A 17935-nucleotide genomic window follows, 5' to 3' on the forward strand; every position below is an offset into this window, starting at 1 on the left:
TTATTTTGTTGCTTTGACCAAGTAATTTCAGAAGAGTATTATTTATTTCATGTGATTAGTGTATTATTTACATCTGTCCCACATTTTAAGGCCAACCCTGTTAATAAAATGTAAATCCTGTTACCCATAAATAGACAGGCTAGAAACGTTTTCGCAATACATATTTATTTAAGCTTGCAGCTGCTCCAGGCTGCAATTAGATACATGCTCCACAGAGCCATCCTTCCATCATTTATGCTGTTTCTAGGATATCACTAGCAAGCAATACTGTTGCACAGTATGGTGACTGGTGTAGTATGTAGTGACTTTAAATATCCCCTTTCCTTAATGTGGTATACTACGAAAGCAATTGGTGTTCATATCTGTTTATAAACATTAAATTAATCTGACTGTGAGTATCGAATTAACTATGAAGGGGCATATAGATTTTTCAAGCACCCAACATTTATGCTCAAATATTCCTTAGTTTGAAATCACACAGTTAAAAATAAAGAATCTGTGCAGAAAGAGCTGTGAAAGCTGTAGTTTATTTCCTTGTGTTTAAAAAGTGACTACATGTTACAGTAATTCCATTTGTGTACAGTATATAGAAAAGTGGTGTTCGGTCCCCAGATGTAAAAAAAAATAATAACATTAGCGAATCCTTCATTCATAGCCTTTTTGAACCTCAAGTGATATGGAACAAACCACACTTTCACTTACAACAGTGGTCACCAACCTTTTCTGAGTCAAGATCACTTTCTGAGTCAAAATGCAAGCCGAGATCAACATTAACCAATTTTAAAAAGTTATGCAGCAATGAGGTTTGTGCAGTAGGCTATAGGCCGAATACATTATCACTGCATATTGGCTCTGCTTGAATTTGCCCTGCCAATGTTGTTCTTCTCAGACCATTTTAAAATGACATTGAAAAAATAGTATATGATCACACTAGTAATAGATCATTTGTTGTATTACTTGTGAGGCACAGACGATGGAGCATAATAATAAGCTTTTTTTTTTTAACTTTTAAAACTTTTTTTTACTCAATCTGAGGGGTGGGATGGAGCAGCAGGTAGGCTGTCTCACCTGACCAACCATCCCTCCACTCTCCCTCCCTCCGCTGAGAAAAGGAGACAGCCTTCCAGCCGATGGCGAAACTCAAGTAGCACTTCATTATTTCTGCCTCATGCACCAATTCATGTTGTTACTCCTATGACATTGTCCAGAGAAAGTGAAATATTTCTCGATATTAAAAAAGATAAGCCACTAATAACAACGGATGTTTATCGATACACTTTGCTACTCATTCATTCCAGCTGCAGTGCTGATGTAGCGTGAGTGGAAGTAGGGAGAATGCACATTTTATGGCTTATAAAAGTGTTGAACAAAGTGTTGACAGTGCTGAATAACAACTTAAACACGAACTTACTTGTCAAATCAGAAGCTTTTTGGTGTATTCATTGAGTCTCTCTCTAGTCATAGTTTTTGAAATCTCAGTATCAACTTTGCTGTGTGTTCAAGGCTTCTTTTTGCAGTCTAGGCTTGAGGAAGCTGTGCAGAACTGGTGATCTGAGCTATCTGATTGGCCAGTGGTAGGTCTATACATAGCCACGGGAAGTACGGGTGCTGAGGATGCTGCAGTACCCCCTGATAAGATTTTTTTTTTCAACAAATTATTACTCCTGTATGAGCAACGAAAAATACTTGTCAGACAAAAGCGGCACCTCACAGAAGTGTTTAGTGGTCAACTAGGAATGCCTTGGAGATCCGCTTGGGGAAAGCGATTAACCAGTTGGTGACAACTAACTTACAACATTGAGAATAATTAAGTGCTACAACATTTTGAGACAATGGGACTATAAGGTTCTAACTGTAGCTATTTGAATACGTAAATGATAGACTCAGAAGACATCACCAAATACATTACGACAGGTATTATGATTAGATAAATGACTTAATGATTACTGACAGGTTTGTTTTTTGCTGCCGTGCCGTTATTGCTGGCTAGACCATACTTAGAGGGAAATGTCAAAGACGTGGTCTGATTGGTCTGTCTGTATTTGTTCAGGTTTGTGATTGGATTGCAGAAAGAACCTTAGTGCCAAGTTCAAATGGGTTTATGCAGATAGAACTTATATGTACAGTACCAGTCAAAAGTGTGGACACACCTACTCCTTCAAGGGTTTTTCTATATTTTTACTATTTTCTACATACTAGTGAAGACATCAAAACTATGAAATAACACATATGGAATCATGTCGTAACCAAAAAAGTGTTAAAACAAATCAAAATATATTTTAGATTTTAGATTCTTCAAAGTAGCCACCCTTTGCCTTGATGACAGCTTGCACAGTCTTGGCATTCTCTCCACCAGCTTTACCTGGAATGCCTTTCCAACAGTCTTGAAGGAGTTCCCACATATGCTGATCACTTGTTGGCTGCTTTTCCTTCACTCTGCGGTCCAACTCATCACAAACCATCTCAATTGGGTTGAGGTCGGGTGATTTTGGAGGCCAGGTCATTTGATGCAGCACTCCATCACTCTCCTTCTTGATCAAATAGCCCTTACACAGCCCGGAGATGTGTTTGTCTCTGTGTTTTGGCTCAGTATCCTGTTGAAAAGCAAATGATAGTCCCACTAAGCGCAATTCAGATGGGATGGCGTATCGCTGCAGAATGCTGTGGTAGCCATGCTGGTTAAGTGTGGCTTGAATTCTAAATAAATCACTGACAGTGTCACCAGCAAAGCACCCCCACACCATCACACCTCCTCCTCCATGCTTCATGGTGGGAACCACACATGCAGAGATCATCCGTGCACCTACTCTGTGTCTCAGAAAGACACAGCGGTTCGAAACAAAAATCTCAAATTAAGATTGATGAGACCAAAGGACAGATTTCCACCGGTCTAATGTCCATTGCTCATGTTTCTTGGCCCAAACAAGTCTCTTCTTATTATTGGTGTCCTTTAGTAGTGTTTTGTTTTGCATAAATATGACCATGAAGGCCTGATTCATGCAGTATACTCTGAACAGTTGATGTTGAGATGTGTTTGTTACTTGAACTCTGTGAAGAATTTATTTGCGCTACAATTTCTGAGGCTGGTAACTCTAATGAACTTATCCTCTGCAGCAGAGGTAACTCTGGGTCTTCCTTTCCTGTGGCGGTCCTCATGAGAGCCAGTTTCATCACAGCGCTTGAAGGTTTTTGCGACTGCACTTCAAGAAACTTTCAAAGTTCTTGAAATTTTCCAGATAGACTGACCTTCATGTCTGAAAGTAATGATGGACTGTCGTTTCTCTTTGCTTATTTGAGCTATTCTTGCCATAATATGTACTTTTACCAAATAGGGCTATCTTCTGTATTCCACCCCTACCTTGTCACAACACAACTGATTGGCTCAAACGCATTAAGAAGGAAAGAAATTCCACAAATACATTTTTAACAAGGCACACCTGTTAACTGAAATACATTCCAGATGACTACCTCATGAAGCTGGTTGAGAGAATGCCAAGGGTGTGCAAAGCTGTCATCAATGCAAAGGGTGGCTGGCTACTTTGAAGAAGCTTTGTTTAATACTTTTTTGGTTACAACATGATTCCATATGTGTTATTTCATAGTTTTGACGTCTTCACTATTATTCTACAATGTAGAAAATAGTACAAATAAATACAAAACCTGGAATGTCCAAACTTCTGACTGGTACTGTATATATATAAAAACAATTTTAACTTAACTTTTTCAAAAATCGAACTTCACAGGCACATGAAGAACCATCTAAAGATAAATTATATGTGACTAACAATTTTTTTAACCAAAATGTCAGATAGAACCTTGTATCTACAAACATCAAATTGAAACCTAATTGAATCCTTTTCACAAGCACCATAAGTATATTAAACATACACCTCTTTGTATAAATAGGGCTGGATTCCATCCGTATCGCAGAAGATCTGCATTATAACTCAATAGATGATGATAAAAAGGCAAAGTTCCCGGGATCACTGAGACTGCATTCACGGTGAATGCTACATATGTCAGCTCAATCGGAAATGACCTTAAATGTATACGTGAAGCTTCCAGACCTTAATTAAGGTAAACGTAGTGAAGAGGTTCGACCAACCTTCATCAACCTGTTTTAAATCTATTTAAAAAAGTATTTGGAAGGTCACATCTTCTAAAACCACATACAAGCACCATTTCACTTTGTCACATTAAAAGAGGAAGTATTAGGAAATACTGTGCTGGCACCCATTCGGGTCAAAGGCTGTGGACATTTTACATAGATAACAAGTAATACAATTTGATCATCATTTTAGTTTTTTGAATTCACGAGCACTGATTAAAACAAAAGCAGCAATGGATCAGAATGTGCTTTGTGGTAATTGAACGTACTGGACAGTACAGGTTTTGGCCTTTCTAGGGAGTTTTTCCTAGCCACCGTGCTTCTACACCTGCATTGTTTGCTGTTTGGGGTTTTAGGCTGGGTTTCTGTACAGCACTTTGAGATATCAGCTGATGTAAGAAGGGCTATATAAATACATTTGATTTGATTTGATTATGCAGTTTGATTTCTTTTGTCATTGAGGCACAAATACAATAATACATGGCTATAGCCTACATTATCTGTTGATCATTCATTTTTACCTAAATTATTGGCCTTTCACAGTTCAAAATCCCCTTTTAACAATCATATTATATGCTGGTTCAGTGGAGAACAGGTATCTTTATGAGAAAATGTACTGTTTTTACAACTATATGAAATATAGTTAGTCTTTTAATAATTATTCATTATCTGAACAACAAACTTCCATATCCACTTTGCTTTCCTGAGATAAAAAAAACTCATACTTCTTTAAAATACATGAGTGCATCACACACACACCTCATTAACCCTACATCTTGTATATTGAAAAATAAAATATATACCACATCTACCTTAAACTTTAAGTAAGGTGCACAGAATCAACAGAACTTTATCATTACTTTACATTCTTGGTCAAAATACAGCAAAAGAGTAAAACTACAGCAAATCATTAATTTAATCCAAATCATGAATTGAATCCACATAATTTCATTGCTACAGTATCCCCTATCCTAAAAGAGCATCATAGTCTATGTACCATACTAGCCTGCCACTGGTCGGCCGGATCCCAGTGATGGGCCAATGTTTTGGGTTGTCCTTGACTCGACTGAGCTGAGTGACCAGCTCATGTTTGCTCTTACCCATCACCAGCACACCTACTTTCTGGGCCTGGTTGATAGCCTTGAGGGTGAGGCTCATACGCTGGTGAGGCTTGGCTGGGCTCTCGGTGAAGGCTACTAGACTGTTCCCACTTGCATCTAGTTTGCTGCCTGGGAACAGAGAGGCAGTGTGGCCGTCGTAGCCCACTCCCAGCAGGACAAAGTGGAAGCTGGAAGCATTAACCAACTGGGTGATGTCGCTCTCATAGAGCAGCGCTCCACTATCCTCCTCCACACACAGCCGCTGGTTCATCTGCACCGGCATGGGGTGGATGTTGAAGTAGGACATCTTCACGTGTTGGAGCAGGTGGTCGTGCAGGGTGCGGAAGTTGGAGTCCAACTCTGTGAGAGGCACGCATCGCTCGTCCACCATCCACACGTGGGTGTCCCTCCAGGGGAAGGAGTAGTGGTGACGGGCCAGCCTCTGAAACAGAGCTAGGGGACTGGAGCCCCCGGAGAGGGCGAGGTGGAAGCGTCCGCCCTCCCTTACCGCGTTCTCCGCTGCAACCTGCAGGTCTCCGGCCAGCCGCACGATGAGCTCCTCGGGCCAGGCAGACACCATGTCAGCGCTGCGGTACTTACCCTGCATCACCTGGAAGCTCTCCCTCCCAGACCCGCCCATGTGGTCCTGGGTGACCATGACCAGTGCCTCATTGGCGAAGGTCACCTTCCGTCCCAACAGTTTGAAATCCAGCATGTTGCCATTGTCCGCTCCCCCGGGATACAGGCGGGGAAAGGTGTCGGCCAGGCTCTGCAGGAGAGGTGTCCAGAAACTCCAGGAGGCCAGCAGGTTCTCAGCACTGATAAAGCTGTCCTTCCGGCCTTGGAAGATGTGCAAAATGAGTTCTGCGTAAGCCTCCCTCTCCACCGTTGGCGTCAGCACGTAGTAGTCTGAGATGGGCAAACCTAATACACTGACATCTTTGTGTTCTGTTACCTCCTTCCACTCAGTGTCCATCAGGTCTGGCTTGAACAGGTTCTTACTCACGAGAATGGCTGGGTACTGCAGAGTGCCGTGGCCAAAGTAGAACACAATCTGCTTGGGCTTGCAGTGGACGCTGCTGTGGCTCTGGATACAGAAGATGTCATTCTTGAACAGAATGCGAGCGTAGCCTACGCGCTCATCCAGCATCTTCCCTGAGGTCAGAATGACTGGCATGCCTTCGTACTGGGCTAGGTCAATGTGCACCATTATACCTGAAATAGAAAAAAACTGTTTTATCACTGAAAAAAATAAATAATAATAACCTATGTATCACATGTAGGGCCCTGTGATTTGGACTATCATGTCACATGACTGAGACTTTAACCTTTATTTTAAGCCTTTTCAAGAAATCAGAATTACACCAAAAATGAAAGCATTTGTCTGAGGATGGTGCTGGGAAAATCTGACATAAAAAGAAAGGGGGATAGTTTGATGAAAAAGCTTTAAATAAAAGGTTAACAACCAGATCATGTAACATTATTGCCCAAAACACATGGCCCTAATCATATGTTATTACTATATGACAAAACATTTCTCCTTTAATAAGCCTTTAATGCACAGGCTGAATAGAAGATCTCCTACAGACAAACGTTCTCATGACACTTACCAGCGAAGGTGGGGGTGAGGCTGAAGTGTTCCCTTGTTTTGCTCAGTTCTTCCTGTAACTCTGCATTGTAGGCCTGGTACTGACCAATGGCAGCACAGTCCCTGTCCAGGCGCTGCAAGGCACTGAAGATCTTCAGCTTGTTCTTGAGGACTTCCTTAGTGTTGCTCAGGTTGGATGGGAGCTCCATGGTCAGAAGGGTCATGACCTCAGTCAGGTGGTTCTGTATCACGTCCCTGATCACGCCATACTGTTCATAGAAGGAGATGCGACCTGTGACAAAGGGAGATTAAATTAAACATCCAAAAACTCCCTGACAGGTGATGTTACTATCTCCATCACATATTTTATAGAGGGGGTTAATACACTTTAACTATACAGTACCTTTGGCATCCAGGGTCTCCTTCAGTACAATCTCAACTCTCTCAATGTGGTGCTTGTTCCAGATAAGATCCAGATGCTTGCTGTTCTCCCTTCTGAATGGCAAAATCTTAGAGACAACCTTTTGAGAATAAGAAACAAACATTAGAATTAAAACCAGTTGAGTCGTTTTGCACTGCTTCGCTAAGGTTTTAGTCATCAATCTTGCAAAAGGGCAGAATTGTATCAATGTAGTAGTGTCCCCCCTATGACCTTGGCTTTCACCTCTAATTGTTTATTTATGTCTGAGAAAGAAAAACAACTTTTCAACCCATATTATCTAGTAGGCAATATAAGTATAATAAAACATTTACAAATATAATATGATAAAAAGACAAAATTATCTCAATGAAGCCTTTTCATATTTTATAATGTCCATACAGTATAAAGTTAGAATCTGTTTCTAACTATCTACCCAAAATATTTCACCTTCTTTATTACTTTACCAAACATATAGTTAGTGATGTTCATAAATTTAACAGATTTTGGACTGTCTAAATCATCCCCATCCCTAAAGATTGGAAAGCTGCCACGGTCATCCCCCTCTTCAAAGGGGGTGACACCCTAGACCCAAACTGTTACAGACCTATATCCATCCTGCCCTACCTATCTAAAGTCTTCGAAAGCCAAGTTAATAAACAGATCACTGACCATTTCGAATCTCACCGTACCTTCTGCGCTGTGCAATCCGGCTTCCGAGCCGGTCACGGGTGCACCTCAGCCACGCTCAAGGTACTAAACGATATCATAACCGCCATCGATGAAAGACAATACTGTGCAGCCGTCTTAATCGACCTTGCCAAGGCTTTCGACTCTGTCAATCACCGTATTCTTATTGGCAGACTCAATAGCCTTGGTTTTTCTAATGACTGCCTCGCCTGGTTCACCAACTACTTTGCAGACAGAGTTCAGTGTGTCAAATCGGAGGGCATGTTGTCCGTACCTCTGGAAGTCTCTATGGGGGTACCACAGGGTTCAATTCTCGGGCCAACTCCTTTCTCTGTATATCTTTTATTTCCCTCACCAACTTTAAACATCAACTATCTGAGCAGCTAACCGATCGCTGCAGCTGTACATAGTTCATCTGTAAATAGCCCACCCAATCTATCTACAGTACCTCATCCCCATACTGTTTTTATTTGATTTACTTTTCTGCTCTTTTGCACACCAGTATCTCTACTTGCACATCATCATCTGCTCATTTATCACTCCAGTGTTAATCTGCTAAATTGTAACTATTCGCTCCTATGGCCTATTAATTGCCCACCTCATGCCTTTTGCACACACTGTATATAGACTTTCTTTTCTCTACTGTGTCATTGATTTGTTTATTGTGTTATTGGCTTGTTTATTGTTTACTCCATGTGTAACTCTGTGTTGTTGTCTGTGTCACACTGCTTTGCTTTAATTTGGCCAGATTGCAGTTGCAAATGAGAACTTGTTCTCAACTAGCCTACCTGGTTAAATAAAGTTGAAATAAAAAATATATATCTATTTTCAGGCCATTTAAACAGTGTGTGTTCCTCCTATAGACAAAGGGAGAAGGGCTATGTAAAGGGTTCGGTTTTGTTGTTCTGAGCATATGCAATGTGTCTGCCTCTGATGTAAAACCATTTTTTGACTTCCACACAAATTACTTCTTTTAGGTTTAAGGAAGTGTAGAGCCATGAAAGTTATGTATTTAGATCCACCTCCTCGAGACAAATTCAGCGATTGCTTTGCCATATGTGTGTGCCGTGAAGCAGTCAAGCTGGATAAATGTTTTTCTAAGGACCACCCCCCAGAAGATGTTAAATAGTCCTAGGAAGCTCTGGCTCTTCTGAAATCAATCAAATAAGTAATGTCAACATAATTCTTTAAAAAGTCATTCTCGTGCCCGATTTCAGGACGGTCAGCTTAATTAAACCAAAGACCTGCTTCAAATGTGAAGTATTGTGTTAAAGTGTAACCTACTATGTATGGACTGATCAAGAGGCCTACATCACCTGCTTCCCTAAATAGTGGTCGATCCTGTACATCTCGTTGTCTTTGAGGGAGGCACCCAGTTGAGTGGACAGGAGTTGGGCGCTACTGAAATCATGGCCAAATGGCTTCTCCAGCACCACCCTCAACCACGCCCCGTCAGTCGGCCTGCAGCTGTTGTTGATCTTTTCTGCAATGTCCGCATAAGCGAAGGCTGGCACGGACATGTAGAACAGCCTGCCGGCCTCCACTATGCCCTCCTGCCTCAGCTGCTCTGTCAGGTGTTTGCCCAGGGCCTGGTAGTCCTCTGAAGTATTCAACTGCCGATACTCAGCCAGCCTCAGGAACTGCTCCTTCACCAGGGCACAGCGCTCCACAGACAACTCCCGAGGACAGACCACTCCCTTCAGCACTTCAAACAGGATCGGCGTGGCCTTATCGTTGGGCGACAGGCCTCCGCCATAAAAGGAGAAGCTGTAGCCGCTACTGACCTGGTTAGCGTACAGATGGAAGAAGCCCTGCCACAGGTACTTCTTAGCCAAGTCACCTGTACCTCCCACTATGACCACTGACACATGACCTAGGCTCTGTGCTCCCTTGGTCTCCTTGGCATAGCCTCTCTGGGCACACACAGTGGCCAGAAGCAGCAGTGCTGCCCACACAACCTTCCACATTCTCTGGTCCAACACAGATCAGCACCTACAGGAGAGAGACAGAGCAAGAAGAATCAGAGAATTTCAAAAAGGTGATTTACAGACCGGTTGTGGATTGCTAAGTATTTCCACGTTATTAACCCATAATCACAGTGGCTGAATTACCCACTTAAAGCACACATTGATTACAGTCGTGGATTGGTTTTCCGCCAATGCAAGCAGGAATTCTGTGAGGCAGCCTAGCCTACTCTTAATAATGTGGCATATTTGGTTTGTGGGTGGAAAGTGTCGGCTCTTAGCTATTCCATGAACTACAACATCACCCCCCAACATAATCTTCTTACATGTCTCTGTTATAGGTTCATCTGTAGGTAAAAGTATGTGTCAAATTGAGGGAAATTTGTGTCAAATTGAGGGAACTACTCTGTCAGTAGATAACATGTCAATCCTGTGGTAAATGTTATTCACATTTTCCACATTGATTGTATTCAAGTGGTTGAACCCTGAGGCCTACGTTTTGGGGTGGAAAGTTAGAGACAACTGGACCGCTCAAATTGCAGAGAGAGACAATGGTTTCTAGACTGAGCCCATTGAAAAGAGTGTGGCTAAGTCAACATTTACAAGATTAACAGACGAGGCATCTACCGTAAACAGCTTGCGTAACTTCACTGTAACGTCTGAAATCATAGTCTAGTATTGAAGTTTACACGGCAAACAACAAAAGTCAATGCCGCTGATTTCCTCTGGGAATCAAATACTTTTGGAATGGATGGAAACTTATTAAAACATTTACATTTTTAGCTGACAATAAGTCAAGATTAAGGAGTGGTCCTATCCAAACAACCCAGATCACAGCTCTGACTGCAGGATGTTGATCAATAAACAAGAGGAGTAAAGATGAACATAGGCCAGGTCATTCAGTGTGAACAAATATCCATGGCATTAAGTTCTTGAAACTTTGGGTAACCAAAACCTCCTTTACCACACGTAAGACCACACATTGTATAATGATTTCAGTGACAGTGACATAAAGACTTGCTCTGTACTGTCTGCACATTGTAAGTTAGGCTAGTGGCAAAGATATAGGAACCATAGTGGCAAAGATATAGGAACCATAGTGGCAAAGATATAGGAACCATAGTGGCAAAGATATAGGAACCATAGTGGCAAAGATATAGGAACCATAGTGGCAAAGATATAGGAACCATAGTGGCAAAGATATAGGAACCATAGTGGCAAAGATATAGGAACCATAGTGGCAAAGATATAGGAACCATAGTGGCAAAGATATAGGAACCATAGTGGCAAAGATATAGGAACCATAGTGGCAAAGATATAGGAACCATAGTGGCAAAGATATAGGAACCATAGTGGCAAAGATATAGGAACCATAGTGGCAAAGATATAGGAACCATAGTGGCAAAGATATAGGAACCATAGTGGCAAAGATATAGAACCATAGTGGCAAAGATATAGGAACCATAGTGGCAAAGATATAGGAACCATAGTGGCAAAGATATAGGAACCATAGTGGCAAAGATATAGGAACCATAGTGGCAAAGATATAGGAACCATAGTGGCAAAGATATAGGAACCATAGTGGCAAAGATATAGGAACCATAGTGGCAAAGATATAGGAACCATAGTGGCAAAGATATAGGAACCATAGTGGCAAAGATATAGGAACCATAGTGGCAAAGATATAGGAACCGTAGTGGCAAAGATATAGGAACCATAGTGGCAAAGATATAGGAACCATAGTGGCAAAGATATAGGAACCATAGTGGCAAAGATATAGGAACCATCTCAAAAATCATTTTAGATACCTATCCCATTTGTCTAAATCCCAATCCTCCTGAGAAAATGTCTTTGACCTTTCAGGGAAATAAAAAATTACATGGATACATAGTTGTCCCATTTTTATACAGAACGACTCATTTATGATTATGAGGGATTAACTGAGTCCCAGCAAATAGTGTACAAAATACTATAAATACATATTTTGAGTACCGATTAAGTATTAACTCATGATAAATGCAGAACTAACAAACCATTGAATGAATAACTTCTCAAAGGTTCTATTGTGGGGGAAACACTAGATAGCCCATAGCAGCCTGATGAATAACAACAGGGCTCACATTGTTAACCCAGTCTGCCTATGAGGATATTAGAGAATTGCAACACAGTCCTCCAGATGATCAGAAAGGCTGGATATTGGAAAGTCAAAAATGTACCATCCTGAAATTATACAGTAGCCTACACTCAATAAATGTGGAACTTTGTAGAAACTCATAACACACCCAGTGCAAATGTATTGAGCCTTTGAAGCCTTCACTCAACTAAAAAACAGAACCAAATGGTTTAACATCCACCTTCTGCCTAGTGTGTTTATCACATGTACATCCAAATGATATGTTAAACCTTGAAAAATAAGCAATAACAGCTTGCGTTTGGATACTATTTTCTCCTACTATTAATTTCTGACTGAAATACAAAAATGAACTAAATAACCCTGTCTAAAATATGATGTATTTGTCATGAATAGTGTCCTCTCACCTATGGCCCTGCCATCACAATCTATCTATTGAAAGTCAATATATATTAAAAAACATTTTTGTTTTTAAAGAGTTCTTAACAGGACAGTTACACCTGCTAGCTGTCTGACTTCAGCCATGCAATAGATGGATACAATGTTACCCAACAACAGCGTTTCTGTCCATTTACAATCACAATAAAATAATGTTGTATAGCTAATCCATCTCACTCAAACTATTCAAACTAACCAAGTCTGAACATAAAAAATAATAAATTAATCCATCTCACTCAAACTATTCAAACTAACCTAGTCTGAACATAAAAAATAATAAACTAATCCATCTCACTCAAACTATTCACACTAACCTACTCTGAACATAAAAAAATAATAAATTAATCCATCTCACTCAAACTATTCACACTAACCTAGTCTGAACATAAAAAAATAATAAATTAATCCATCTCACTCAAACTATTCAAACTAACCTAGTCTGAACATAAAAAAATAATAAATTAATCGATCTCACTCAAACTATTCAAACTAGCCTAGTCTGAAAAAAATAAATATATACAATATATATATATATATATATATATATATATATATATATATATATATACATATATATATATTCTATGGAAATTAAGTTTACCTTCTCTCTCGACAGTCGAGTTCGATGAAAGATCGCATCCATCGATATTTATGTCAAAAGACACTTCCTAGTGCAGTCACGTGATATCTGAGCGCTTGAATAAATTATGCGTTTCACAGATATATGAGCATACCAAATAACCCGTACATTTCACCAGAGGCGTAATTGTTCAGTCAGTTACATTGGGATCCTGCATTAAACCATTAGGTCAGATGCAAATGCATTGATTTGTGTTGCTTTAGATTTTTATTACAATTTTACAATAAAAAAAAGAGTGCAGTTGTTCACCTGTAACTACACATAAAAAGTTACGGCTGACAGTTTTTGGGAATTGAAAAAGAAAACGAAAGCCGAGCATGGCAGTAGCCTGTCGCCTAGGCTATTTCACTGCGTGCGGCTGAACTGACATCGTCTTACATTTACATTACATTTAAGTCATTTAGCAGACGCTCTTATCCAGAGCGACTTACAAATTGGTGCTTTCACCTTATGACATCCAGTGGAACAGCCACTTTACAATAGTGCATCTAGGTCTTTTAAGGGGGGTGAGAAGGATTACTTTATCCTATCCTAGGTATTCCTTAAAGAGGTGAGGTTTCAGGTGTCTCCGGAAGGTGGTGATTGACTCCGCTGTCCTGGCGTCGTGAGGGAGTTTGTTCCACCATTGGGGGGCCAGAGCAGCGAACAGTTTTGACTGGGCTGAGCGGGAACTGTACTTCCTCAGTGGTAGGGAGGCGAGCAGGCCAGAGGTGGATGAACGCAGTGCCCTTGTTTGGGTGTAGGGCCTGATCAGAGCCTGGAGGTACTGAGGTGCCGTTCCCCTCACAGCTCCGTAGGCAAGCACCATGGTCTTGTAGCGGATGTGAGCTTCAACTGGAAGCCAGTGGAGAGAGCGGAGGAGCGGGGTGACGTGAGAGAACTTGGGAAGGTTGAACACCAGACGGGCTGCGGCATTCTGGATGAGTTGTAGGGGTTTAATGGCACAGGCAGGGAGCCCAGCCAACAGCGAGTTGTAGTAATCCAGACGGGAGATGACAAGTGCCTGGATTAGGACCTGCGCCGCTTCCTGTGTGAGGCAGGGTCGTACTCTGCGGATGTTGTAGAGCATGAACCTACAGGAACGGGCCACCGCCTTGATGTTAGTTGAGAACGACAGGGTGTTGTCCAGGATCACGCCAAGGTTCTTAGCGCTCTGGGAGGAGGACACGATGGAGTTGTCAACCGTGATGGCGAGATCATGGAACGGGCAGTCCTTCCCCGGGAGGAAGAGCAGCTCCGTCTTGCCGAGGTTCAGTTTGAGGTGGTGATCCGTCATCCACACTGATATGTCTGCCAGACATGCAGAGATGCGATTCGCCACCTGGTCATCAGAGGGGGGAAAGGAGAAGATTAATTGTGTGTCGTCTGCATAGCAATGATAGGAGAGACCATGTGAGAGACCATGTGAGAGTCTTGCTAATGCAATCTCTCTACCAATCAACATAACATGCTTTCGGCCTTTGAATGTGAAAGAGGTTAATGGGATTCATATCATATGCTATAATAGTAGTCAATTATTCAATAACACTGTTTAAAAATCAAACAAATCATGACAAATGTTGACCCTCTAATCTATATTATCCCATTTATTTAAAATCCCAGTTTAGTTCATACCACAGGAGGCTGGTGAAAGGAGGACGGCTCATAATAAATTATGGAATGGAGTTAATGGAATGGTATCAAACACATGGAAACTATATGTTTGAAGTGTTTGATACTAGTCCATTCCAGCCATTACTATGAGCTGGTCCTCCCCTTGTCTTCGGGGCTTCCATCTCTCCATCTCCTAAACATGACTGCCCTCTACTGGTGTACTACAGTTATTTAGAATTTCCAACTGATGTACTTGTTTGAATGTTGAATGACTGAGTGCAATCTTACACCCATAACAGTACTGTACTTTGTAGAGTCACTTTGGAAACACTCTACCTCCCTGCCTTTTTATTTTATTATAGAATAATATATACAATACATATAAAATAAAATAACAAGATGACAAAATATGGTAAAATTGCCTGGCCTACATTACATCAATATTATTGGTAAATATTGAGAAACTAACTCAAAATTGCCATACAGTAAATTCAATATTCTTTAGGAACTAGTTTTGGCTATGCACCAGAACAAGAATGATACAACAAACAAATAAACATTTACCACCACATATTTTCTTTAACTAGATAATGACTCTTATAAGATATTAAAATAAATTACATATTTGGTTTTGTATCCTGAAACATTTGTTCGTACTGCATCAGCTGATCAGCCATCTCATGCCATCATTCAGTGCCTATGGAACCAAGAACAGGTAGAACCAAGAGCTCTTTTGGTCTTTTTTTCAATACTTGCAGTCTTTACCACATGACAGATTTAGACTGAAGTCATCTTAAATCAACCTCCCTGCACAAAACTACCAGATAAGGTCATGCAATGTTCCCTGAAAACACCACATTGACCTTCAACTACACAAAAGCTACTTATAACACTACATTAAATCCTGCCAATACACACACCACACACACACACAGCTTTAGGTCCAGTGGCCATACCCCAGAGCCCTCCCAAGTAGCCTTCCACTGTGAAATGTAAACAGTGCAGTGCTTCCTGTGTGTGTGTGTGTGTGTGTGTGTGTGTGTGTGTGTGTGTGTGTGTGTGTATGTGTGTGTGTGAGAGAGAGAGAGAGAGAGAGAGAGAGAGAGAGAGAGAGAGAGAATGGGCCCATACAGAGTTTGCTAGCCCAGCTGTCCCTGCCATAACCCAAGACTTGAGAGGCAGCACAAGCTCCGCAAAACACAAGCTGGAGGGCCACTGTATTCTATCACCTCCTCCCCCCAGGCCTTCTACCCAGCCCCTAGCTACCTTCCTTCCCTTTGTTCAGACTTCAGGGCAGACGTCGTCAAGCTGAGCACACAAACGAACGCATATGAATGTCTGCTCTCATCTTCATCAGGCCCCCTCGGCCAACACACATCACATTTACTACGGCTATTTACCAAATTACATTTCACTTTTGTTTGTCCTCTTACTCCCCCTCTACGTTCCACACAAGATCTGGGAGCAGGGACTGAACCTAAAAGCACAAACTGCTACTCATCTTTACATGGGGGTGGCTGTGGAAATGTACTGATACAAAGGACAATTGCAAGATAAGAAAAATAAGTCTCATTCAATTTGATATAAACTTTCTTTGTAAAGTAAATACTGTAAAATGTCATTAGAGTTTTTGTGATCTCAAATAAAACACCTGCCCCTTCAATTACTTCAAAACGCTCTCCTTTGGATTCACTGTTATTTCATTTATTTTATCATTGCATATGTATTTGGCACCACACTACAGGAGGGGATTATAACATGTTACCCAAGACTGACTCTTAAACTTGAGTTTTATTTAATTTTTTATTTAACTAGGCAAGTCAGTTAAGAACAAATTCTTATTTTCAATGACGGCCTAGGAACAGTGGGTTAACTGCCTGTTCAGGGGCAGAATGACAGTCAACCTTCCGGTTACTAGTCCAACGCTCTAACCACTAGGCTACCCTGCCGCCCCATGGTGCTTTGCCTAAACAGTTCCATTAACTCATTCTAGAAGTCTTTCATTCTGCCAACCACCAATCAGCCCTGATAGGTAATATGCTGCAGTGATGCAGATGCTGGCAGTGATGATGACTGTTCAAAGAGTGAAGTCATAGTTAAACTTCTCCCTTGTGTGAGTAATTGTTTGTGTGTTTCAACTGCATACTCACATTTCTTGCATCCATAGAGTGGAAACATGTCCGAACAGGCTCTTTTCTTTGCTTCTGAACACCACCCTTAAAAAAAAGTCCCTTTTAAAACACACACAGACGCCGCCCAAATTCCAGTTGTGAGAGGTGCTGAAAAGATTTGGGTTTCAGTGTGATAAACTTAAGAGGACATTGTAAGACAAACAAAGCGCCCTCTCATTCTTAGAGAATACATGGGGTCCTTGTTGACAGGTGTGCAACACCACTCTATAATATAGATGGAAATCTAGAGGTACTTAGCCATGGACCTAGCCCCCATTTGTTTTACTGGAGCAAGTGACTTGCGAAGAAGATTTTCTGTTAACTAGTCCTTTATAGGCTTTGTGTGTAGTTTGGTCCTTCAACTTTCGCCCAAACACACACAATCTGTCTTAAGGATTATTTAAGTGATTAACAATGACTGATAGAGGATTCAGCAACCAGAACAAACTCAATAGAAATCACTGACAGAGGCGGTGGCTTAAATTTTACGTTTCATCAAACTGGCAAAGGCTCATCATTGACTAACTATGTGTCTGGACACCCTAACCGTGAGAACTGTCCAAAACAGTAGGCACATTTCATGTGAGCATTATACAAAAACTCCCCGGCCTTCACAATAGTGCTCCACCTCTCTGTTTGCTCAAAGCACGAGAGGTGCAAGAAAAGCTGTGGGTCTGGGTGTGGGAGAGCCTGAATGACATGGCGTTGATGCTGTCGCTGTTCGCTGACCCTCGAAATGCAGGCACAGCCCCCAGTGTGAAGTGTCTTTGTGTTGGCAGATCCCAAAGTAGCAGGGAACCAGCAGAGAGGGGGGGGTGGGAGAGTACCAGCCGGGGGAGGGGGGAGGGGTTCAACGCTCTTCTCTAGCAGGACGCATGCTCCATAGGAAGATTAAGAATACTTTATTATAATAGATCATTTGCATACCTCCCGAGGGCGTTAACCTTTGACACCTCTCTAGCACCACTGACAAACTGACAACAGAAACCGCCTCACTCAATATCGGAACCTTTCAATACACGAAGCAGATCTTGCAGACAGAAGAGTGCAAATAACTAGAAGCCTTTTTATGAATACTCAGATGCAATGTTCTC

General features: G+C 41.4%; 1 protein-coding gene across 1 annotated transcript; it reads right to left on the reverse strand.

Moving 5' to 3' along the window:
* Positions 1 to 511: 511 nt before the first annotated feature.
* Positions 512 to 13100, reverse strand: h6pd (hexose-6-phosphate dehydrogenase (glucose 1-dehydrogenase)). Its single transcript, XM_029683904.2, has 5 exons — positions 13039 to 13100; positions 9221 to 9896; positions 7200 to 7317; positions 6819 to 7088; positions 512 to 6423 (listed from the first exon to the last, which is right to left on the reverse strand). The coding sequence occupies exons 2-5, from the start codon at positions 9869 to 9871 to the stop codon at positions 5075 to 5077; spliced, it is 2388 nt and encodes a 795-aa protein (XP_029539764.1). The 5' UTR covers positions 9872 to 9896; positions 13039 to 13100; the 3' UTR covers positions 512 to 5074.
* Between the last annotated feature and the right edge of the window lie 4835 nt (positions 13101 to 17935).

Source organism: Oncorhynchus nerka, linkage group LG15 (genome assembly GCF_034236695.1).
Source record: "Oncorhynchus nerka isolate Pitt River linkage group LG15, Oner_Uvic_2.0, whole genome shotgun sequence".
NCBI classification, from domain to species: Eukaryota; Metazoa; Chordata; class Actinopteri; order Salmoniformes; family Salmonidae; genus Oncorhynchus; species Oncorhynchus nerka.

Bases quoted from the DNA above. Each gene is read 5' to 3' on its own strand.
- h6pd (XM_029683904.2), bottom strand. From the start codon at position 9,871: ATGTGGAAGGTTGTGTGGGCAGCACTGCTGCTTCTGGCCACTGTGTGT. The intron at 7,089-7,199 runs GTACTGTATAGT...CCTTTGTCACAG, and splicing joins GGAGACCCTGGATGCCAAAG to GTCGCATCTCCTTCTATGAA. The intron at 6,424-6,818 runs GTAAGTGTCATG...TTTCTATTTCAG, and splicing joins CCTCACCCCCACCTTCGCTG to GTATAATGGTGCACATTGAC.